Raw genomic sequence first — 22,446 nt, 5'->3', positions numbered from 1 at the left:
CATGGAGGAGTCCTTGTGTGAAGCAAAGAATGGGTGGCCAAAGAAGTGGATGATCTGAGGGTGCGTGTGTGCCCCACTGAGCTAGTAAAGTGGGGGGTGCGGGTGTGTTCTGGCAGCCCTTCTCCCACCCCAAGCACTTGGGTAATAAGGGTGCCCCTCCCCTGGCTTCTTGCTGGGTGTCTACTCCCCCATCTGCAGGACCAGTCAAGATCTTGGTAGAGGAAGCTGGGGACTGGGCGGGGAAGCTGTCCAATCCACGTCAGGTGAGCTGTTGGGGCAGAAGACTTCTCGGTTTTGTTCTCCTGGAAAGTATTGTGTCTCATCGTCCCACAGCGGAGGTGCCGGTGGCTGAGTGCCGCGAGGGCCGGGTCCAGACTGAGTCTCGGTGTTTTTCCTGGGGAAGAAAAGGTTCTCTGGGGAAGGGAGGTAAGAGGCTGAGGGAGAGAAAAGGTGTCATTCCGTTACTGCCTGTCCAGACATCCATCACACACTCTGAGCGGTAGGCGCTGGGAACCGGAGGGTCCACCCGATGGCGGTGGGGAGGAGGACTGAGCTAGGAGGACTGGGACGGGGACAGGCGGGGCGGGTTCTGAAGGTTCAGAACAAGGTCGTGCGTCTTTAGAACAAGTCAGAAGCATAGAGGGACCTCCGCTCGGGCGACCCGCTCCGCTCCCTCGGCTGCAGCCAGGCGCCTGCACCGCAGTCCTTCCACCCCCTGGGCACGCCGGCGCAGGGGCTCGGCTCTCCGAAGGCGCTTTCTCTCTGCCCCTCAGCCTCGGCTCCTCCGCTGCGTCTGTCCCTGGCCTTGTCTTTCTGACACTGTCCCTCTGTTCGTGCCTGTGTCACTCTCACTGCCCTGTTTTGTCTCATCTCCAACACAACCCTTGTTTCCGTCCAAGTCTCACCCTCGTGCCTTCTCTGTCTCTGTGCCGCCTCCCTCCCTTTCTCTGTCCCTCTCTGCCTCTTAACCTGTCTCCTGTCTCTGCCTTGTCCCTTTCTCCACGCCCAATTTTCTCAAATCCATGTGTCACCTTTTTCTCCATCTTTGTCCCTGTCTTCCTCTTGCCCCTGTCTCCAATCCCCCTTTCTTGTTCGTGTCTCATCCTTGTCTCCATCTGTGTACCTGTATCTGTCTTGTCCCTTTCTCTTCCTGTCTTCGTCTCTGTCGCTTCTCCTTATCCACGTCCCCATCCCAGGCTCTGTCTCTTCCTTGGCCCTGTCTCCATCCCCCCTCCTGGGCAGCCTCCTTGTCCCCGCGGGAGTAACCTTGCTGGGGGCGGGGCCGAGGGGCTGGATCCGAATAACTCAGTTATCTGGATGAATTGAATTAACTTCTTCACACGAGCACTGCCGGGCCCCTCTCCCCTCCCTTCTGCGGGGCCGCAGGTGGGGAAGCTGGGAAAAGGGGTCGAGACCTTCTGGCCTGGCACGATGCATGGAGACCAAAGGTCTGGTCAGGATTGGGGCGAGATGGGGACTCTAGTAGTGGGGACCCCGTGCAGCCCCGTGTGGAACCTCCGGAACCATCAGAGGGTGGTGGGGACCTTTATGGGTGGGGGGTGAGTCCGGGTGGCTAGGGGCGGGGCCTAGGTCTCCCTGGGCCCCGCCCCGGGGAGCTCGCCCCGCCCCCTCCACGGGATCCTGCGCGTTAAAAGGCGCGCGGGCAGAGCAGGGCTGCACTTGGCACTGCATCCAGGTGGAACGCGGCCGCGACGGGGCGGGCAGACTCGTGGGCGCTCAGAGCCGGACTCAGGTCCTTGGCGTCTGGCGTTCGAACCCCCATCTCGACCCGCATCCGCTCCGGGACCCCGACCCCGACCCGGCCCGGCCAGGCCCCCATCCTCGCCCCCCGGGCCGATGGACTACTCCTACCTCAATTCGTACGACTCGTGCGTGGCGGCCATGGAGGCGTCCGCCTACGGTGACTTCGGCGCCTGCAGCCAGCCCGGAGGCTTCCAATACAGCCCCCTGCGGCCCGCCTTCCCCACCGCCGGGCCTCCCTGCCCCGCGCTCGGCTCCTCCAACTGCGCACTTGGGGCTCTACGCGACCACCAGCCCGCGCCCTACTCGGCAGGTGAGCCCAGCCCCAGCCCAATTCTTCCTCCAAACCTTGTGGAACCCCCAGCCCTTTCCCTACTTGGAAAGTGGTGAGACAGTCCTCTACAGCCGCCACCATCCCTGGTCCTGGCCAAACCCTCCAATGCCTGGCCGGGCCCCCAGCCCCCCTGTAAAACAAGGTTACCCCAGGCAGAGCTGAACCCCACCCACTTACCCTTCCCGGCTACTACATTCCTATCCCACGCTCTCAGAGTCAAGGAAACAGGCAGCTGGTTCAGCCCCAGGCCCTTTACCAGGCCCTCCTGTCCCCACCTGCAAAGACTGACCACCAAACCTCTCAACCCAGGATCCTTGGAAGTTGCTCCAGGCTCAGTTTAATCAGACCCACTCCCATCCTTATCATCCCCACCCCATTGCATGCCTGATCTCCAGCAAAGACCCTTACAGCAGCAGCTCAGCTGCCCTGATGAAAAGCTTCCTGGAGTCCCAGGACCATCAGGTCCCTCCTGCCTGGTTTTTGATCCATCCCGCCTGTGTCCAAACCCTCTTCCACTACTGAAACCTATTCCATGACTTGAAGAAAAGTGTGCCCGGGTTATTAAGCCACTTTCATTTTGCCATTTCCCCTGGAGACTGCCCCAGCTAGAGTCTTGCAGAACCCGGAAGCTTTCCCTAAAGCCCCAGGCCTCTTGATCCCAGTCCCCATCTGAACCCTCAGCCTCACGGAGCCTCTCCCCCATCCCCATCCCTCCAATTGCAGTCCACTCTGCCCCACCCAATCTCCCTGTCTCCTTCCTTCCTGGGAAGCCCATTGGGACCCAAGTAGGAGACTGGGGCCTTGGGGGGGGGGGGGGGTTGGCGGGGATGGTGAGATGAGGACCTGGATTAGGAGAAATGAGATCCAGAGAGATGGAGCCAGAATATGGAACAGGGATGGGGAGATTGGGTTCTCTGGGCCTGATGCAGATGGGGAGTGGGGTGATGGAGAAAGAAGATGGGGAGATGGGCACCAGAGAAATGGAGTTCTAAGGTGGGGAGATAGGGACAGGTACAGAACAATGTGAGCCAAGATGGAGAGATTTGGGACCCGGGGAGAAAGGGGGCCAGGGGGCTCGGGACATGGAGATAAGAACCAGCTGGTGCAGACAGGAAGTACGGGAGATGGGGACGAAGGAAGATGGAAACAGATGAGGAAGACGGGCTAGGATGTGGTGCAGGAGACAGAGAAATAGGGAGATGGGACAAAGATGAAAGACACTGGGGACCCCTGGGAAATATGGAGACCTGACTGGGGGTTGGGGAGAGGGATGGGGAGACAGTGTCAGAAACACTGTCTGTGGGGTGGCAGGGGCTGGGATGGGGTAGATGGGAGACAGCGATGGGAGACAGTGATGGGAAGGGAGTGAGGAGGAAGGGTGGGACCGGCTTGGGGACTGTTGGGGAAAAAAGAGGGGTGCCTGGGAGGAAGAAGAAAGTCAAAGGAAAGATGGAGGAACCTGGGTGGGGAGAAACAAGGACAATTCCCAAAGGGCACCAAGAGATGGCCCGGAAGGGAGGAGTTGGAGAGAGATGTGGGTGGCGCCATGAGGAAGAGAAGGGGACTCCTGGAAGAGACTGGGGTGTGAGATGGAGCTAAGGGAATGAGGCCTGGGAAGGAGAGCGATGGCGGGATAGAGGAGGCCAGACCCATACACTGGGAGAGCCTATGGCAGGATTGAAAGTAGACCCAAGCAGGGGAGTTTCAGTCACCAGCGAGATCCAGGACGGCTTACTGGAGAGCTGTTGAAACCTGATAGCCAGCCAAGGCTAGGGTGGGAGGGCAGGACCTGAAGCCAAGGGGGGTGGGATGGAGGCGGGGTACTCACTGAGGGAGAGACACGCTGATGGGCTGGTCAGATGGGTTGGTGGACTGGTGGGAGGTGGAGGGACCAGGGCGAGTGCCAACGACAGGTCAGCGGCCTTGGCAGGAGGGTCAGATTCTGGTTCCCTCGATACTGCTTTTTGGATCTCACTGTGCCGTGTCCGCCTTCACCCCTGCTGGCTCCAGCAAGGGATAGGGGAGACTCTCCATCCGAGGCTGAGGGGACAAGGCCCAGGTGCCAGGCCAGGGGCGGGAGGTGGTGAGCGATCCCTTTAGGGGCAGGACACAGCAGGCTGAAGCGGCCCCTCACGCTCCCATCCCGGTTGCTCCCCCTCCTGCACAAACCCATAGTGCCCTACAAGTTCTTCCCGGAACCGTCGGGCCTGCACGAGAAGCGCAAGCAGCGGCGCATCCGCACCACGTTCACGAGTGCGCAGCTCAAGGAGCTGGAGCGTGTCTTTGCAGAAACTCACTACCCGGACATTTATACGCGGGAAGAGCTGGCGCTCAAGATCGACCTCACTGAGGCTCGCGTGCAGGTGCGTGTTCGCGCGCGTGTACGGGAGTGTGTGCTCAAAGAGGGCTGGGGGTTATTGCCCCACACCTGCGGGACTGCGGGACAAAGGGGCCTCACTTGGTGAAGGGCAGGTATAGCCTGCAGGCAGAGAGCTAAGTAGGTCCAGGGGCCAGATGCAGGCGGGAGTAGTTGGCAGGAGAGGACGGGCAGCCTGGAGAAGCCGCGGGAGCAGGACCTGGCAGACCTGAGGCCCTGGGGAGAGCCGAGCTGGGCAGACGCACGATCTCCCTTCGTGCGTCCCCCTGGTAGGGCCGGGCCTGCAGAGTGGTGCTTGGGAAGCCAGAACGGAGGCCGAGTGGGTGGTGGGATGCCGCAGGGGGCCTCAGGGCCCAGCAAGATGGAGTGGGGGATAGCCAGGTCCCATCCCCAGCCCTGCAGCTGTGAAAAGCTCCAGAGCCTAGCGAGCCCGGGTGCAGGGCGGACTCTGATGTCTGTCTTACAAATCTGAGGACAGATGTCCAGCTGGCCCGCCTTTACTGGAGACAAAAGGTTTCTCTTAGTGTCCTAAGCCGCTCTCCGCCGCCCTGGGACACTCCGGGCGGGCACTCCGGAGCTTCTTGTAGGAGGGAATTGGGTGACAGGACCTTGGGTGAAGAGAAGAGCCGAGGCGGAGTCCCCTTCAGCAGGGTCCACGGGTGAGCGGATCCTAAGGGGAAGACCCTAAGGACCTGGAGGAAGGGCGCGTGGAGGAGGAGAAGCGAGGAGGGCAACCAGCTGAGCGGGGAGGACGGAGGGGCCACGTTCGGAAGCCTGGTGATCACCCTGACCCGGCCCCTTCCGGACCGAAGTCTCACTAGCGCCTTGCGGCCCCGGGCTGACCGGCCCCTATGCCCGCAGGTTTGGTTCCAGAACCGCCGGGCCAAGTTCCGAAAACAGGAGCGAGCGGCCAGCGCCAAGGGTGCGGCCGGCGCGGCGGGCGCCAAAAAGGGCGAGGCGCGCTGCTCGTCCGAGGACGACGACTCCAAGGAGTCCACGTGCAGCCCCACGCCCGACAGCACCGCGTCGCTGCCGCCTCCCTCCGCTCCCGGCCTGGCCAGCCCGCGCCTGAGCCCCAGCCCGCTGCCCGCCGCCCTGGGCTCCGGGCCCGGGCCCGGCCCGGGGCCACAGCCGCTCAAGGGCCCCCTGTGGGCCAGCGTGGCAGGCGGTGGGGGCGGCGGGCCGGGCGCGGGGGCGGCGGAGCTGCTTAAGGCCTGGCAGCCGGCGGAGCCGGGGCCCGGGCCCTTCTCGGGGGTCCTGTCCTCCTTTCACCGGAAGCCCGGACCCACCCTGAAGACCAATCTCTTCTAGCGGCTGGGCTCCGGAGGCTCGGGGCTTGGCCCCAGAGATGCCCCTGCCCCTCCAAGACCTGACCGGGTCCCTCCCCACCTCCCGCCCCTCCCGCCGTGTCTGACCCCTGCGTGTGCCCTCCCCAGGTTTGGAGACCAAGTCAGGGCCACTCTTGTCCTCACCACCCCCTGCCCAGCACGGCGGGGTGCTTTTCACTGGAACCCCTCCCCCAGGACAGCGCGGAAGCCCTTCTGGCACGTCTTTCTTTGGAACTGGGGTCAAGTAACTGCCTGTCCCTAACTGTGCTTGAACGGGAGGGTCCTCAAGGAGGAACAGCGGGCCCCTCCTCTCACCCTACAGCAGGCTCGGTCACCTCACTTCGATGCCCCCCTCCCCGCCCAGGCAAGGGAAGCCAGGATAACCAGCAGCCTGAAGGACCCCACCAATTTGTCCCTCTGCTTCCTCCCACCTGGCAATCAGCCTGGCGCAGAGGGCAGGCTCCTTAGGAGAGTGGAGGGGCTGCCAGGGCAACGGGACAGAGGGGTTTCCTCCTGATTGTTCTGTTGTTGTTGTTGTTCTTTTCCTTTGAAAAACTTGTAATTTATTGAGGTGAGTTTTGCTCAATCCAAATAAAACTTAATTTATTGGAGACATCATGCTGGTAACCCCTCTGAGCACCCAGGATAGGGGTGGGCTGGCTGCCTGCATGAGGACCCGAGGCTGCTACACACAGACCAGGAGACAGCAAGAACTAAGCAAACTGGCACTTTATGGCAGAGATTGACCCCCCACTTCCAACAGACCCCAATAATATTAAAGTGATCGCCCTCCCTAAACCCACAGAGAAAAGCTTAAATAAACCCCAGCCCAGTCCTCGGGCTATTCCTTCATTTCCGGATGGACACCCCAGAGTGAGGTTTGGGGAGAGGTCCTAGCTGAGCCCCTCTGGCTGTGGTTCAGGCCAAAGGAAACAGTGGTGAAAGTGGGGACCCAGGCGTACCCAAATGGACCCCTCGGGCACCCCTGAGGCTGAGAGGAGGGGTCCAGAAAGGGAGGAGAGCACCAGAATAACCAGGGCAACTGATCTCTGGTGCCCAGGGTGTAAAAGGCAAGGGGTAGGATGTCCTAACCAGGGCATTCCAAAGTGATTGGGCAGTGGGGAACTCAGATCCCCAATAAATATGCAGAGAGGTACTGCCCCACTCCTCATAACTTTTCAACTCGGGCCATGGCTGTGTCTTCGTTCAGGGAGGGAGGGGTGCTGAATTCGCAGCTCCACAGTTCCACCACTGTCACTTGCTGAGCTGCAGGGTGTCCAGAAGGAGGCGCTTGTGAGCTGGGTCCTGCACCCCAGCCTCTTCCAGGTCCTCCTCTGTAATGTCACTGTAGGAAGGGGTAAGAGAGACTGGGAGATGGGCAAGGTGGTTCAGAGAGCCCATAGCTCCCCCCCCCCCCCCGCCACACCCCAGGGGCCAGCCCCACCCTTACCTGAGAAACTCCAGGTCATCCCAGCCATTGTGCACCAGGCCCTCCTCATAGCGCTCCAAGCCGATGGCCCGCAGCCAGGCGCCCATGCCCGCCTCACCCAGCCCAGGAGGCCGCCCGCTCTGCGGGCACGGAGCCTGAGGGAAGAGGGTGTGTCAGGGGGAGCACTGAAGGACAGCCACATTCTACCACATGTTATGGGATGGGGGAAGGCAGGCACGATCTGGGGCTCCACGTGTTCCCCAACTCCCTAGTGCCCAGCTCAGGGCAGAGGACACCAGAGTGTTGCATGGTGGGGTTCAAGGGTACCACAGTCCACGGGCAAGCACACAGCTCACGTACACACAGCCACCCACCCCTGGCGCACACACCTCCTCTGCCAGGTCCTCCTGGATGCTCTCTCGGATTCGGGGTGGAGGGAAGCTGAGAGGCCGGCCATAGTCTGAGGGCAGGCCCCTGGGTGGCTGCAGTTCCAGGGGGCCTGGCAGGAGCACTGAGCGGCCAGGCCCCGCAGGAGCGTAGTCCACTTCACTCAGTGTCTTGGCCATCTGCAGCACTGAGCAGGAGCGATCGTCCCCGCTGGTTACCTCTCCCAAGAAAGTGCTGGTGGGCGAGGGGCCTGGGGGCAGCGGGGGTCTCGGATGGGCTTTGGGAGGTGGTGGGCCACGGGCCTCACCCCCACCACGGCCCCGGACCACTGGCCCCGGCAGAGGGTCCAAGCCTGGCGGCAGGAAGACGGCCGAGTCCGGCAGTGGTGGGGGTGGGAAGTCTGGAGGGGGCAGTGTGCCCCCCGACTCCTCGTCTGATGAGCTCCCCTCTCCCACACGGGGAGGCCGGTGGCGCCCAAGCTGTAGAGCAGGTACTGTGATGGCCACCTTGTTCTTGGTGGTGGATGGGACAGGGGCCCTGGCAGGCGGAGGTGGCTCTGGGGGCAGCAACTGGTGTGGGACCCCTTCCAGGACGTAGTAGGCAGGGTTATTGAAGCTGTTCTTGGGTGGGGGAGCTGCCACCCCTTCAGGCTCTGGAGCCCCCTCTGGCTTCAACCTGGGTTGGGGAGCAGGATAACTAGGTCAGGACACAGAGCCGCCAAGTGAAGGTAGTGGGTGCTGCAGAAGGAAAACCGGACTGGGAGCCAGTGAGACATGGACCCCAGTCTTGCATGTGATCCTGAGCACATCGCTTTCCCCCTCTGGCCCTTGTTGCCCTTCTCTCTAAAATCAGCGAACAGAAAGAGTTGAAAGAATAACACCTAAACTTCCATGTCTCACTCGCTAAGATTCTCAGATCTTTTATGACTTTGTAACTTTGAAACCTGAGCTTAAAGCAGTGAAAGCAGGTGCCAGGAGGCAGGGCAACATGGGCCTGTAATAAGAATGACCAGCCTGGTTTGGAAAAACCACTGGAGGCATCTGAGACAGATGTAAGGACCCTGTAAGGAGGCATCTTACTCAGGAATGCAGGGTAGTTCTACACAAGCCTGGCGATGAAGCCAGGATGACTGCTAACAGCTGAAGATGAGTGAGAAAGCAGCAAACTGGACCTACGAGTTTTTATTTAAGTTCAAGTGACAAGGGGGTGTAATTGGAAAGTAAGCCTCACTTTCCCAAAGTACGATGCACAGAACAGCAGCTCCCCAGGGTATTAATAGTCACTATGTGGAAAAGAAGTTTCCTGGCCTGTTAAGTTTGGAAAACTATGTCAACAGAGTTGAAAAAGGGTTTCCTTCTGGTCCACATGCTCAGAGATTTTGCTAATACTAACGTGTACTGGGAATATCTAAGAAAAGAATCTAGCAAGAACCATCTCGCAAACTCCTTTGACCACAAACCCATTTCCAGGGTGCGTACTTTGTAGGACGGTGCTCCGCCGAAAGCACAGGGGGAAGTCCCGAGCTGAGGCGTGTGCCTTCTCTGCTCAGGAGGCTCAGACTAATTCTGTTCACATGGAGAGCTGTTGCAGAAACAACTTCTAATTCCACCTTTCAGGGCAGAATTGAGAGGAAAGGCTGGCTCTGCTCCGTGACTCAGAGAGCCACACCTAAGGGAGGCCAGCCTGGCCAGAGTGGCCACAGGCACAGGGCCCTGGCACCTCCAGCTGTGGGGTGGCAGGGCACCTGAGAAGCAGACAATCCCCAGGGGGACCCTGAGAGCCAGGCATAGTGATGGATGAAGTCGGGTGGGGAAGATGATGGGTTCTTCTCTCACCTGGGGGTCAAAGGCTCCTCCCGGGGAGCAGCTCGAGGTGGGGCTGGTGGCCTCCCAGTTGGTGGTGGTTTCTCTGGTTCTTCAAATAACTTGGACAGCGGGCAGGAGGCCTCTGTGGGGGCTGGCTTTCGGCTCCCTGACCTGCTAGCGGTGCGCAGGGCAGGAGAGGTGAAGTAGGGGCTCACCAAAACCCCCAGGCACCCCTTCACATGACACCCAATGCAGCGCCAGCTCACCTGGGCTCCTGGCCACCTCGGGACACAGAGGGAGCTTTGCTCTTTGCTCCTGCCTCGTCCTTATCGATGCTGATCCACTCTGGGGGAGAAAGGGAAAGGTGACTCAGAGGGGACCCGGGGTCCTGGGTCCCAGACACCTACTGACCTTCCAGCCCTTTCCCAGCTACTCCTCAGGGCAGGCCCACTCCCAGTCATGGCTGCAGAACTCCCCAATATTATAGTCCAGGGATTCCAACATGCCCACCCCGCACCCCAGTCCTTCCCTCCTGGGCCTGCCCACACCACCTCAACTCAGGCCCCACACCCCTCCCGATGGAGCCCCCACCGTAGAGTCGCTCACGGGTGCCCAGGCGCTCGGTGGGCACCCGCACCTTCATGGAGCCACGGATGTTGCCTGTCTCCTCGCCGCGGTGGGACAGGAAGGTCAGGAACTGCTGGGCTGTGCTGCCAATCATGGACTTGAGTGCCACCACGCACTCCCCTGAAGGGCAAACCAACACGCTGCCAAACCTTTCTAGGCCCCGCCTCACTTCCTGTGGTCCTTGGCATCCCCCCTGCTCCTCACCATAGGATTCATAGCCATCCATGGACTTGACTGTGAGCAGGAGGTGCTGGTCCTGCAAGTACTCGATGTCAGCCAGAATTGGCTTGAGCTGGGGAGTAGAGAGGCACAGTGAGGAACAAAGTCCCCACCACCCCCTCCTGCCTGACACCACTCACCCCTGCCCCCCGGCTGGTGCATGATCGCTCCCACTCAACTCAGCTGCCTCAGGAGAGGTCCTAAATCCTTCATGTAGAAGACACAACCCTGCAGGGGCCTTTCAAAGAACTTAAGAGCATTGTAACTAATTCATTCATTAAATGAATGAGCAAACTGTAAATTGGTCCCACAGCCCCAAATAAAGCAAACACCCTCTCTTCACTCATGCCCACTCCCCACCCCCTGGCACCCACAGACGCGTGCACTCTGCCCTCACCCACAAGCCCAGGCCCTGCCTTTAGCCTCACCGTGGGCAGCTGGCGTGAAGACCACTGCACTTTGAGGAAGTTGATGTTGTCACTGCTCTGGGCATCGTTCTCGAAGCTCTTCTTGTACTCTGGGGTGGAGGTGGGAAACACCTGAGTGCCACCTCCTTCCCCCTAACCAGGGGCTGGCTGCGCTGCGTACCTCTGGCCTCCCACCCCGCCTTGGCCCACTCCAGCCCCGGGCCCTTTCTGACCTTCCAGGCAGGTGGAGTAGAACTCAATGAAGAACTTGGTGCGGCTGGCTGTTTTCACAATGGCCTCGATGCTCTCAAACTCAATGTAGGCCTGGTCTGAAGTCTTTGAGAGCCCTGAGGGGCAGAGGGAGGAAGGCAGACAGGAGGGCTGAGAGGGTGACGGGAGGAGCAGGACAGAGAGACTGGGCCCCAGGACAGGAAGTCAGGGGCCCTGGCAGAGCAGGAGGAAAGGCTAGGAGTGGCCTCCCCAGTCCCAAGGCGCCACTAGGGAAACACCAAAGTCCAGGCCCTGGACAGGGGCAAACGGACCACCCAAGGATGAGAGGCCACCTAAGAAGGGGCTGGGGACCAGAATGCCTCAGGGATTGCCCACCAATGATGCACACCACCAGGCACATTCAGGGGCACACATGTGGCCCCAGGCAGACACGAACACACATGTACACCCACATATTCATGGCATGTACCTCATACAATGACCCAGGCACACAGACACCCTCACAAATCGTTTTCAGAGACATTCCTGCATGTATGGGTATGTTCATGCACACGTATGTTCAAACCCATGCATATCCCAGGCCTCCACCTGCGCCTACCCAGACGTACGCCACATCCACAAGCACATCCAGAACAGTCACCTTTCTTGGAGATGAACTGAGAGGTAACTCCAACCTCAAATGTCCCAAACACAGGGGAATGGTCACTGGTGACAATATCGTCGGTGCAACCTAGAGAGGGGGACAGGTATGGGGGCTCAGGGGAAAGCTCTTCACCCAGTGCTCCCCACAAAGCTGGAGCAGAGTCAGGACGGACGCTGCCCGGGATCACCCATCACCCTGTCTGTGCGGCTCTGACCGTAGGAATTGCAGATGATGTGGGTCTCGGGGTAGGATTTCCAGAGAATCCGGTCACACCATGAAGGTACGTTGGTCCGGACCTGGGGCAAGGGATGAAGGCAGCATGGTCAGGGCTGACAGCAGGGGTTTGCTCAGCGCAAGCCCCTCCCTCCCCCAGGGCCAATGGGGGCCCCACGCCTTTCCCTGGATCCTCACTGCACTGCGTGTCGCCCTCACAGCCTCAGAGGGGCCACGGGCACCGGAGGGGTAACTGCAGAGGTCTACACCCTTGACTCCACAAGCACTCATTTTTTTTCTAAAGAAAGGTTTTATTTCTTTTCAGAGAGAGGGGAAGGGAGGAAGAGAGAGAAACATCGATGAGCAAGAGTAACATCAGTCGGTTGCCTCTTGCACACATCCAACTAAGCCCCAGCCCGCAACCCAGACATGGGCCCTGACTGGGAATCAACTGGTGACGGACCTTCTGGTTCGCAGGCTGGCGCTCAGTCCACTGAGCCACACAGTCAGGGTCCTACAGATACGTTTTAAATTATTATTATATTTTTAAAAGATTTTATTTATTTATTTTTAGAAAGAGGGGAAGGGAGGGAGAAAGAGAGGGAGAGAAACATCAATGTGTGGTTGCCTCTCATGCACCCCCAACAGAGGACCTGGCCTACAACCCAGGCATGTGCCCTGACTGGGAATCGAACCAGCAACCCTTTGGTTTGCAGGATGGCACTCTATCCACTGAGCCACACAGCCAGGGTCCCACAAACACTCTTGATTCACTGCAGCCCTGGAGGTCTCCTAAGACACACCCTGTTCTCCTTACTCACCCCAGTTGGTTTCTGCTTGTGCCAGGCATATGTGTCCCGGGAACCCCGCTCGTAGCGGTAGGTGGGCGGGAAGGAGATCTCCTCCTCACCTAGAGAAGGCGGGGGACAGGTTGGGGTCAGGGTGGGGTAAGGACTCAGGGATATCACAGATCTCGGGCCTTCAGACCTCCTACTGGGCCCACACTCACTGAATCGGAGGAAGACTTTGTGCTTTTCCCGCTCCAAGTTAAGCTGGTCTACCCTGAGCAGGGGCTCAAACTCCTTCCTGCTGATGTAATTCAGGATCTCCTGGGGTGAGGACACAAAGGCTGGAGACTTTCCCCTGAGCCACAGCCAGAGTTGAGAGCCCATCTGACTCGCGGCCCGGACACCCTACCAGCCACCCTCTGGGTCCTGCCTGCACCTGGATATCCATGTCCAGGCGGTAGTTGAGGTCCCCAAACCAGAAGAGGTGAGTGAAACGCAGAGAGATGTCAAAGGCATTGAGCTGGCGGTCACCCAGCGAGAGCAGCCGAAGAATGTCCAGGTAGTTCTGGTTCCGCCTGGACAGAGGAAAGTCAAGGATAGACAGAGGGGTCTTGAGTTGGAATAAGGGAGAGGGGGGCCTCTGGAGACAGGGATATAAGTGGGTCATGGACTGGGATATGGGAGAGGGAATAGACCTCAGGTAAATAGGGGTGAGGGTGAAGAGACTATTTTGGAAGGTACCCCCTCACCGGGCAGTCTTCTCATTTCCCGAGGTGAGGTGGCAATTCACAAAGCCAAACGAAGTGCCATTGAACATGAAGGAGACACCCACGGCCCCCTTGTTTCCTGTCAGGACAACAAGAAAAAAAGGCCCAAGTCACCCTCGGAGAGCTCCCAACTCCCCCTTCTGCCCATCAAAGCAGCAGTGGGAAAGTTCTCCCAACTCCCCCACCCTCAATGCTAGAAAACAGGCAGGCCGCTGAACACACACCCACACCTTCCCTGGGGATCCCCATGGGGCACAGTCTGTCTGCATGTGCGAGCAGAGTCCCTGGAGATACAGGAATCCCAAGGGTGATCCTGCAGACTCTAGGCAGATTCCACCCTGGAGGAGCTCTGGCCTGCAAACCGATAGACCTGGGCACTACGCCAGGCTTCATCGTGTACTAGCTGTGTGACTGTGGACAGGTCACTCTGGGCCTGAGTTTTATCATCTACGAGATGGAGGTAATTATCCTGGCCTGCCTTCCCGAGGGGGCTGGAAGAGATTTAGAGTGTGAGCACACTTTATGAAGTTCAAAGAGTTCTACATATGGAAAAGCTGAGACCACACAGAATGGGGAGATACTGGGCTGGAGAGGAAGCAGAAGGTGTGGGCAGAGGGACCCCACCCACTCTGCTCACCCAGGGTGTTGGCAATACCAGTCTTCACGCTGGACGTGCTGACGTGGCTGATGCGGTTCTCGTGCTCTGGCTTGACCAGCACAGCCACTTTGATGTTCCACAGTGACTGCATGGCAATCTGGGGATGGGGTACAGAGTCACCTCTGCCCGGAGCTCAGCCACTGTTCGCAGCCCCTCCCCCCAGCCTACGCTGCATAGTGTTCTAGCAGGCATAGGACAGGAAGACCTGCTGTCTTTTTTCTGAGGAGCTGAAGAGAAACAGACCCTCCCACAGCATGAAGAACTCAGATTACTTCTCCTAAAGGGTAATCCCATGGACCAGAAGAACAGCCAGTCAAGTTGTGTTCCCCAGGGTCACCATAATGTCAAGCAGGACAGTATGGGGTGGTGTGTGAGGAAAGGGGGGCAGGACAAGATGACCCCCCTCACCGGGCGGTAGTCCAAATCTGTGAGCTCCTTGAGGCCCCCGCGTAGCAGGTCCAGCCATTCTCGGTCACCCACCGAGTTCTCCTGGGTCCCAAAAACATAGATGTCATGGGGTATGGTCACTGTGACCTCATCCAGGGTTTTCCCCAATCCCTTCGATGTGAACCAAGATGTCACATTTTTCGGAGGTGGCACACTTCCTGGAGGTGGAGGTGATGGGGAGCAGTCAGGCCCCTGCTCTGGGGCATTTCCCCCTCCCACCTCGGCCCCCGCCGCCAGGCCTCACCCATGTTCCAGGTGCCTATGAAGACAGAGATCATGTCAGGCTCATCCTGCTTTGAGTGCTTGTTCTTCATGAGCTGCAGCAGCTGGCAGAAGGCCTCCCGCTTCTGGTGGGACAGCAGCCAGTGAGAGGCAGGTGAACAGCCAGGGAATCCCCATTCCAGGGACACCCTGCTAGGTAGGTAGCAGGTACCTTGAGACAGGGATTGTGCCTGTCTGGTTCGCCACTATATAGCTCATGCTTAGTACATATTCGTTTAATGAATATTTAAATCCACATGCTCTCTGCCCTGTCAGACCCACCCCCAACGGGCCTACGTCACATGTCCCTTCTCTTCCTATCCGTGAGGTCTCCCGCCATCCGCAAGGGCATGGCCCCATCTGCTGCTCACCCGGGCACTGACAAAGATGAAGTCCTTGCGCTGTGTCCGGTCTTTCTCCTTCTCGAATACGACGCCCAGCTTGTTCTGGACACGCTGAGACTTAATGAGCTGGCGAACTAGGAGATGGAGAATGGGTCACACTGGTTTGTGTTCTGAGGCCCTGTCCACCCCTCCCAGGTCAGGCCCCAGCTCACTTCGGTCATGCGTGAAGGTTGTCCAGTCCTCCTGCGAGTCTCGCTGTCTCCGCAGCAACACTAGCCGCCCGCCCTCCACATCCACGCTCAGCGTGAACTTCTGTGACTTCCCAATCTTGGTCAGATCACCCAGGGTCACATCCAGCTTCACCTGCAGGTCGAGAGGTAAGGAAATGCTGAAAAGACCTCGGGACAGGCAGCAACCCCTTCATCTCCAACTGTCCTTTGACCCGTGAGGCCCCGCCTGGTGCCCCCTGCCATGTACCTCAAAGGCCTGCACAGGGATGGTCTTGGCCTTACGCGTGCATGGCTGCAGGGGAGCCGGGGGTGCTGTGGAACTTATGTCTTGTAGGGCCTTCAGGGCCTGGAGGAGAAGGGCAGGGCAAGGTCAGGGAACATGGGAGGGCAGGGGACAAGGTCAGAAGGCAGCAGCTAGGAGGGGCACCGTTGAGGTGGGGTCAACACTAAACTAAAGATTCAGGGTTGAGACCAGTTAGGTCCATGTGAGTGGTCAGGGACTGGTAGATGAGGGGTCAGAGGCCAGGTCACCTTCTTCTGGATGCCTGACAGGAAGTCCTTTAACACGGACAGCTTCAGCACCAGGCTCTCTAGTTCCTGTTCCCCAGTCTGTGGTGGGTTCTGCAGTGAGAAAGAATAAGGCTTGTACATGAGGCCACCATGAAGAGGGTCCCCAACTCAGCCCCAGAACATGAACCCATTCCCCAAAGATGTCCCTACACTCCCACCTGCTGCTGCAAAAGGCGGGTCACCATCGGCGAGCTCTGCTGGTCAAACACCTTGGACAGAATTTCCAGGCCAGACAGGACCTTATCCACCTCACTAGCGGGGAGACATCAGGTCAGAAGAACTCCTCACCTCAATCCAGTTACAGGGAAGGGGTGCTTCAGCCTCCGCCATGAGGACACAAGGGTTCGGGTGAGGAAAAGTCAGGAGGTAATGACTGGTGCCCTGTTCAGGACCAGAGGTCAGAGGTCCCGGCATTTGTGCAGCAAAGGGGAACAGGTGAGGAAAGGTCAAAGGGAAGGGTGCAGTGCACGGTGTGGGATGTCCCAGGTACCTGTGCAGCCTCCGGCATGAGGTGGCGAGGGTACGGGTGAGGTGGGGCAGGTTGCTGGCTCCGCTCCGAACAGCCTCCAGGTCCAGCCCGTAGCTGCCCTTCAGGTACTCGTGCGAGACAGTGCTCAGCCCATTGGGAGCACTGTGAGGAGGGGTTAAGAAGTCAGTAGAGGTCTTGCTGGCCTTGTCCCAGCACCCCTATCCTATCCCCAGAGGAGACAGTGCTGGTGATAACCAGAGTGCCACGGATCAGGGTGTCTGTCTCTGGGGCTGAGATGGGAGAGGGGGCCCCTGGGAGTGGGGCTGGGGCTTAAGTCTCCCCACCTTTGGTGAGAACACAGTTCTCAGAAGAGAAAGGGACTTCCTACTCAGTGCAGGGGGCTAGCATCTTACCTCTCAGCAGCCGGAGTTGCAGGCGTCTCAGGGGCTGGTTGGGGGCTGCTGGGCCCCATAGAAGCACAAATGCTGGTGGAGCCAGAGCGTGGGGGCAGCGGGGGCTTCTCGTCCTCCCCATCTGTGGACAGGGGTCAATGGGGCATCCATCTGGGCCTCCCGCCCTCAGCGAAGTGTGGGGGAATGCTACGGTGATCACACGCTTCCATGGAAAGGGGGTAAAGGGCCCTGGCACCATAGCTTTAGGGAAGGCAGGTGGAAAAAACAGGATGGAAAGAAGCAGGTAGGATTTGAACATGGGGTAGGGCAGGGCTGCACACTGCACACCAAGTGGCACCTGAGGCATCGCGGTCGTCTGGTGGGTCTGGCTCTCGCTCCCGCTCCACAGGCAATAGCAGGGCACACACGAGGCCCTGGTTGGGCTGGGCATACAGGCCGATGAGCTCGCCCAGGGTCTGGAAGCGGCGCACGGGCACACCCTGGGAGGTCTGGGGCCAGCAAGGGTGGGAGAAGGGTCAGCCAGCCAATCCCAAGCCACTGGCTGGAATCAAAGTCAGGAGTCAGGGTCCAAGGTCCTACCTGCACAGCCAGGAAGTCCTCCCCATCAGGTAGAATTCGATAGGTGTGCACATGCTTCTGATACCTGATAGCAAGGCAGAGGTCAGAATCTGTCACTCCCAAGCTAGCATCTAAGCCCCAAGGTACCTTCTCCTGTTGCCACTGGGCTCAGCCCCCAGCCCTTCCAGCTTGGCTTCCCTAAAACCATTTCCCCAGACTGCATAGGGTTAATGATGGGGCCAGTCCATGTCTGTTCTGCTAGTGTCACCAACAAGCAGGAATCCCCCCCCACCCCCAGACCTACATAGTCTCCACAAGCAACAGGCAGCTCTTTTGTGGCCTCCACAGCTGTCTAAACAGCCCCTCTGGGCTCTGGTACCAGTCTGGGCCCCCCGCCAGATTAAGAGTCCTCAGAAGCCTGGGTAACCACTGTTTGCATGCATGGGCGATGTGCTAACACACGTGTGCCTGCTGTCTGTGTTTATGTTGGTGTCTAGCTCTGCTGAAGTTGGCTGTGTCTGGGGCAGTTTTGCTGGGGAGTGTGGGGGAATCATCCTAAGGATTTCTACCCCTTTCCCCAGACACCAAGAAATTGGGATCACCTAAAGGGGCCTCCTATGGTAGACCCAGGTCTCTAGGAGCCCCAAACTGAGGAGGGGCAAGAGGGGTGCTGACAGATGGCAGCAACAGCTGAGCAGGTGACAGCTGAGCCAGGCCTGGGTGGCGCAGGCCATACTCACTGGGGCTGGAAGACTCTTTGCAGCCACACCTCAGGGTAGGCTTGCCTGAGGGAGTCAGCCAGGCCCGTGCGTATTGGCAGGAGGGAGTGTCAGGACCAAATGCCTGTTTGAGAAGACCCCACACGTTGGCCACAGGGCATTCCCTTCCCCTCAAGTAGGCCCCCTTTGAGGGCTCTCCTGGCTGCCAACCGGATACAAGCCATGCAGGTGTCTGTGTGTGACTGGGTATGTTGGTTTGTGGACTGTGGGCCTCTGTTATAACAATAATAGCATCCCATTAACTGAGCCCTGTCTCTGTGACAGGCCAAGTACTTAGTACAGATGTGACCTCACTTAATCTTCACCTTTTGAGGTAGAGAAGAGGAAACTAAGGCTCACAGATGAAAAGTGATTCGCCCAAAGTCACAAAGCAAGTAAAAGGCAAAGTTTAAAGCCAGCGCAGAGACGCGTCCTGAATGCTACCCATGTACATGTGGGTGAGTGCACAGGTAAGCAAGTATGGTTTTGATTGCCCACTCCCAGGCTCCTGAAATCCAAGGAGTAGCCAGAGTCAGCTGGCAAAGCTGAAGTACCCCCCAGAGGTCCTCACCCTACCCATCTCCTCTCCTGGTAATGGAGCCAGGATTCTTCCCCTCCTGGGATAATAACTGTTCTTCACCCAGACACAGGCCCAGCTGTCCCCCTCCCACTCGACAGCTGACCCAACACCTGCCTCCCTCCCCTCCCTAATTAGGGGGTATGCCTCAGAGCAGGCTGGGAGGCAGGGCTCTAGGATATTCATCTGCTTAGGCTGTTCCTCTTTAGTCTTCCTGGCTGAGCCTCAGGTTCACTGCCTACACCAGGGTTTCTCAACCTCGGCACTATTGAGGTCTCGGACCTCATAATCCTTTGTTGTGATGGGCTATCCTGTGCTTATAGAATAGTTAACAGCATCCCTGGCTTCTACGCACTAGATGCCAGTGGCACCAACCAAAAAATGTCTCTGGACATTGCCAAATGTCCACTGAGGGATAAAATCAATCCCAAATGAGAACCACTGGCCTAGGCGAATGCATCCCCCAAAGCTGCGAAGAGAAAAGAGGGAGAAGGGATGGAGGGATAGGGGTTTGAGAGAGCTCATGAGGCTAAGAAGGAACACAACTAGATATAAACAAAGCAACCCCGTGGATTCCCACTCACCACCTCCCACTCCTGAGGCCCCAGAAGTCCAACCAGTGTCAGAATGAGTGGTGTGCAGAGCAGCTCAAGGAGAAGATTCCAAAACTAAAAGTGCAAACTCACCCCAAAACCACTGCCATGCATGGCTGACAGGTACAGGCACAGGACCAGGCCCACTCAGAGAGCTGCCAAGTCTATCCCTGCACTCAGCACCCCTAGCTCAGGGCTAGGGCAGCTGGGAGCCAGGGCACACACACTCACTCCTTTATTCATAAAATAATGGCATGGCCCTATACAGCCTCACCCTCTTCTCCTCAACACCACTCTGCCCCCCAGCCCCAGCCCCAGCCCCGCACAGCCTGGCAGACCCCAACCTCAGTCCTGGGGGCACAGCAAGGCCCCCTAAGGGAGCTGCGGACCATCCTCACACACCCCTTCAATCCCTCTGGCCCCAATTCCAACTATGCCTACCTCTCAGGTACCCAATGTCTGCATAAACGGCACTGCACACAACCATGAAATGCACATCCTCACGCCTCCAGCTCCTTCTACCTGGACGGTGCCTGAGGGGGTCTGCCAGAGATTCCTTGCATTCCCCCCCCCCTTTCAGCCACCCTGGCAGCAGGACCGCACTTACTCTGCTTCACCATCCCAGAAAATGCCCCCAGACACATAGCAGGAAGGAAGTGCTCCCAGCATCCTTCCTCAGCTTTAATATAAAGCCAAGGCCCCACTCTGGGGGGCGCTGGCGTCCCATTGTCCCAAGCCCTCCCCATACACTCAAGGAACCCCAGACTCTGCCCCACCCCCCCGCCCAGAGCCCCAGCGCCACTCACAGGACGCAGAGCGCGAAGGCGCCTGCCACACTCTCGCTGTCTCGGACCAGGAAGCTGCCATCGCGGCCTGCCCGGGCCAACAGTTCCTCGGCGGCAGCGCGGCTCAGGTCTCGGTGGTACCACGCAGGGGCCGGGCTGCCCAGCGCGCCCCCGGGCCCGTTGCCCCCCGGCCCCAGTGCCCCGCACGCCGAGGCCATGGCCCGTGCAGGGCTTAGCGCCGCGCGTGCCCACCGCCCAGCACCATACCCCCGGCACACAAGGGGCTGAAGCTGGGGCTGAGCTCGGGCCGCGGGTCTGAGGATCGGCGAGCCGGCCGAGTTGGGGATCCGGCACCGTTCACCGCGCAGCCCGCCTAGTTTGCCATGCAGCCGCCGCCGCCTGCAGAGCCGGCCTCAACTTGAAGAGAAAGAAAAGTTTGTTCAGAGGCGGCGGGGGAGGGGCAGGAGCGGAGCGCAGAGCTGGCTGCCAGCCTCCTCCCCCTCCGCTTGGCCCACCGCCCTGACCACCCCTGCCCCAAGCTCTTCCCAGCGGTGTTTATGCCCCCGCCCCCCGCATTCCCGCCGGTCTCCAGACTCGCCAAATCCCACAAGGATCCTGCCCCGCCATCATCACCCCGAGGAGCTCCAGCCAATATCCCCTGAGACGGCTAAATCCCCCCATCCTGTGCCCCCCAATTCGGGAATCCCAGCCCCATCCCCTGAGAACGAGTTTCCTTCAATAATCGCACTATGACCCCTAACTCCCATAGACGTCTGATTCCACCCCCAATCCTTTTCATTTGGTCTCTCCTACAGCCTTGAAGAATCGAGTTCCCAAAACCCGCGAAGAACCCCACGATGAACTTCCTCCCATCCCTTTCCTCATCATCCAAACAGACCCGACCCTCAACTCCCATGAAATCCAGCCCCCTTTAGACCTGAACCCCAAATTCCACTGGGTCCAGCCCCCTACAAGCCCCGTGGGAGCATCCCCTCCATAGAGATCCGATCCCCCACAAACCCCCAGATGACATCCAGTGTCCTCGAAACCCCACACACTGTCCCTGGTAGCCCCTCTCAGCCTGGGCAGAGCCCTTCCCCCTTCTCAGCCAAGTTCCCTGGCACCATCTACCAAACCCGCAGGCCCGGGCCTTCAAGGGTTCACAGTCCGAGACCAGGCCTCCTCTTGCCCGTCTTGGAGAAAGTTCCCTCAGACCCATGGGCTCCCGACCTCTCCCCAGAGCCGCGGCCGCCGCACTCAGACCCCCACCTCCTGGGCTGCTCGGATGTCCCCTTCCCGGGGGAAACGGCCCTAGTCTCTCAGCGGCCACTTAAGATGGCCATCCTCTGCCGCCACACCGCCCCCCTTCGGCTTCCGCCCCGCCCGCCGCTCCGCCCCCGCGGCTCTCAGCAGAGCCGGGGGTAGCACCCGCGCCCCGCCTCTTGCAGCCCGCTTCCAGATCCTGGAGCCACTGACCGGCCTTGTGACCTCGGGCAAGTCACTGCACCAATCTGAGCCTCGCCTTCCCGCTCTGTAGAATGGGGATCATGTTATGAGGGCAGACTCTCGGCACAGGGTCTGTGCTTGTAAAGCTCTCGGCACAGGGTCTGGCATCCAGTAGACGCTCCGGAACGGCGGCTATTTTTATTATTAATTAAGGAGTACCAAAGGTGACAGCTGTGTAAACTGTAAAGAGCGGTGGCTGAAGGGACGGGTATTATTAGCACCCACCCCCGCCCCAGCTACTCCCTCCAAGTCAACAAACTTCGGCCTTTATAGGCGGGATGCTGAATAGGGAGCTCCCCAAACCCGGTCTCTTCGTCAACCCCGACCCCTTCCCCAACCCGCCCAGTGCGCGACAGCAACTGCGGGGGTAGAAAGGGGGCGGGGCCTATAGGAGGACTGCCCCACCCCTTCCCAAAAAAGACCTAGCCGGTGGCTGCGCCTCCAGGGAGCTCGCTTCCTGCCCCGCCCCTCCACCCCCTGGCTCCTTAAAGGCGCAGGCCCACAGCCAGGCTCCTAGTGCTGCCAACTCCTGGAACCCTGTCGGAGACTCCCCTTTAACCTGGGAGAGAACTTTCACTTTGCTGAATTGAGAACTGAGTTAGCCCAGGCGAACTCCTTACTCTATTTCAAATACGCATTGACTTAATCCCGCTGGAGCACAGCCTGGGACATAGAAGGGGCTCTGTGAGGCCTTCCAAACTAGATAAATGTAATAACTAAGAGACCTCTCAAGAACCCATCAGTGTCTCCAGGCCCCAATTGGAACCCAATAACTCGTGCTCCTGTCTGTGCCCGTCTTCTTTCGTCAGTCACCTCTGGTTTGAGGGAAGGTGAGTTGGCCAGGAGCGGGCAGCCAGGGGCGGCAAGGAGAGAGCTAGATTAGGAGTATTCACTCCGGCTCTAGTTCTAGGTCGAACCCCTACCTGCCTGGTGTTCGCTGACAGATACCCTGCCTCTCCGG

General features: G+C 59.0%; 2 protein-coding genes across 4 annotated transcripts; one reads left to right on the top strand and one right to left on the bottom strand.

The window, feature by feature from the left end:
* Positions 1–1,684: 1,684 nt before the first annotated feature.
* PHOX2A (paired like homeobox 2A) lies at positions 1,685–6,494 on the top strand. Of its 2 annotated transcripts, none has more exons than XM_024572581.3 (3): positions 1,685–2,074; positions 4,271–4,458; positions 5,334–6,494. In XM_024572581.3, exons 1-3 carry the CDS (start codon positions 1,858–1,860, stop codon positions 5,781–5,783), a joined length of 855 nt encoding a protein of 284 aa, XP_024428349.2. In that variant the 5' UTR covers positions 1,685–1,857; the 3' UTR covers positions 5,784–6,494. The 2 variants fall into 2 exon arrangements, with proteins under 2 accessions (XP_024428349.2, XP_071077553.1); XM_071221452.1 differs by having other exon boundaries at positions 1,858–2,074; positions 4,271–4,457; positions 5,309–6,494.
* A 17-nt stretch (positions 6,495–6,511) lies between these two features.
* On the bottom strand, positions 6,512–21,381 carry INPPL1 (inositol polyphosphate phosphatase like 1). 2 transcript variants are annotated; one of them, XM_053924895.2, is made up of 29 exons: positions 21,249–21,381; positions 20,001–20,396; positions 17,288–17,351; positions 17,046–17,196; positions 16,709–16,829; positions 16,317–16,457; positions 15,985–16,078; positions 15,788–15,877; positions 15,504–15,602; positions 15,239–15,389; positions 15,054–15,160; positions 14,666–14,768; positions 14,383–14,579; positions 13,954–14,071; positions 13,299–13,395; positions 12,986–13,124; positions 12,771–12,870; positions 12,583–12,671; positions 11,763–11,844; positions 11,546–11,635; positions 10,908–11,021; positions 10,696–10,784; positions 10,253–10,340; positions 10,013–10,168; positions 9,688–9,766; positions 9,452–9,595; positions 7,619–8,291; positions 7,251–7,384; positions 6,512–7,145 (listed from the first exon to the last, which is right to left on the bottom strand). In XM_053924895.2, exons 2-29 carry the CDS (start codon positions 20,195–20,197, stop codon positions 7,055–7,057), a joined length of 3,798 nt encoding a protein of 1,265 aa, XP_053780870.1. In that variant the 5' UTR covers positions 20,198–20,396; positions 21,249–21,381; the 3' UTR covers positions 6,512–7,054. The 2 variants fall into 2 exon arrangements, with proteins under 2 accessions (XP_053780870.1, XP_053780871.1); XM_053924896.2 differs by having other exon boundaries at positions 9,452–9,592.
* Positions 21,382–22,446: the final 1,065 nt, after the last annotated feature.

The sequence above is a fragment of the Desmodus rotundus genome, chromosome 5, assembly GCF_022682495.2.
Source record: "Desmodus rotundus isolate HL8 chromosome 5, HLdesRot8A.1, whole genome shotgun sequence".
Lineage (NCBI taxonomy): Eukaryota > Metazoa > Chordata > Mammalia > Chiroptera > Phyllostomidae > Desmodus > Desmodus rotundus.
This window is presented reverse-complemented; position numbering and strand designations above follow the sequence as displayed.

Bases quoted from the DNA above. Each gene is read 5' to 3' on its own strand.
- PHOX2A (XM_071221452.1), top strand. From the start codon at position 1,858: ATGGACTACTCCTACCTCAATTCGTACGACTCGTGCGTGGCGGCCATG. The intron at 2,075-4,270 runs GTGAGCCCAGCC...ACAAACCCATAG, and splicing joins GCCCGCGCCCTACTCGGCAG to TGCCCTACAAGTTCTTCCCG. The intron at 4,458-5,308 runs GGTGCGTGTTCG...CTTGCGGCCCCG, and splicing joins CTCACTGAGGCTCGCGTGCA to GGCTGACCGGCCCCTATGCC.
- INPPL1 (XM_053924895.2), bottom strand. From the start codon at position 20,197: ATGGCCTCGGCGTGCGGGGCACTGGGGCCGGGGGGCAACGGGCCCGGG. The intron at 10,169-10,252 runs GTGAGGAGCAGG...TTTGCCCTTCAG, and splicing joins GGATGGCTATGAATCCTATG to GGGAGTGCGTGGTGGCACTC. The intron at 7,385-7,618 runs GTGTGTGCGCCA...CTCTTCCCTCAG, and splicing joins AGGAGGACCTGGCAGAGGAG to GCTCCGTGCCCGCAGAGCGG.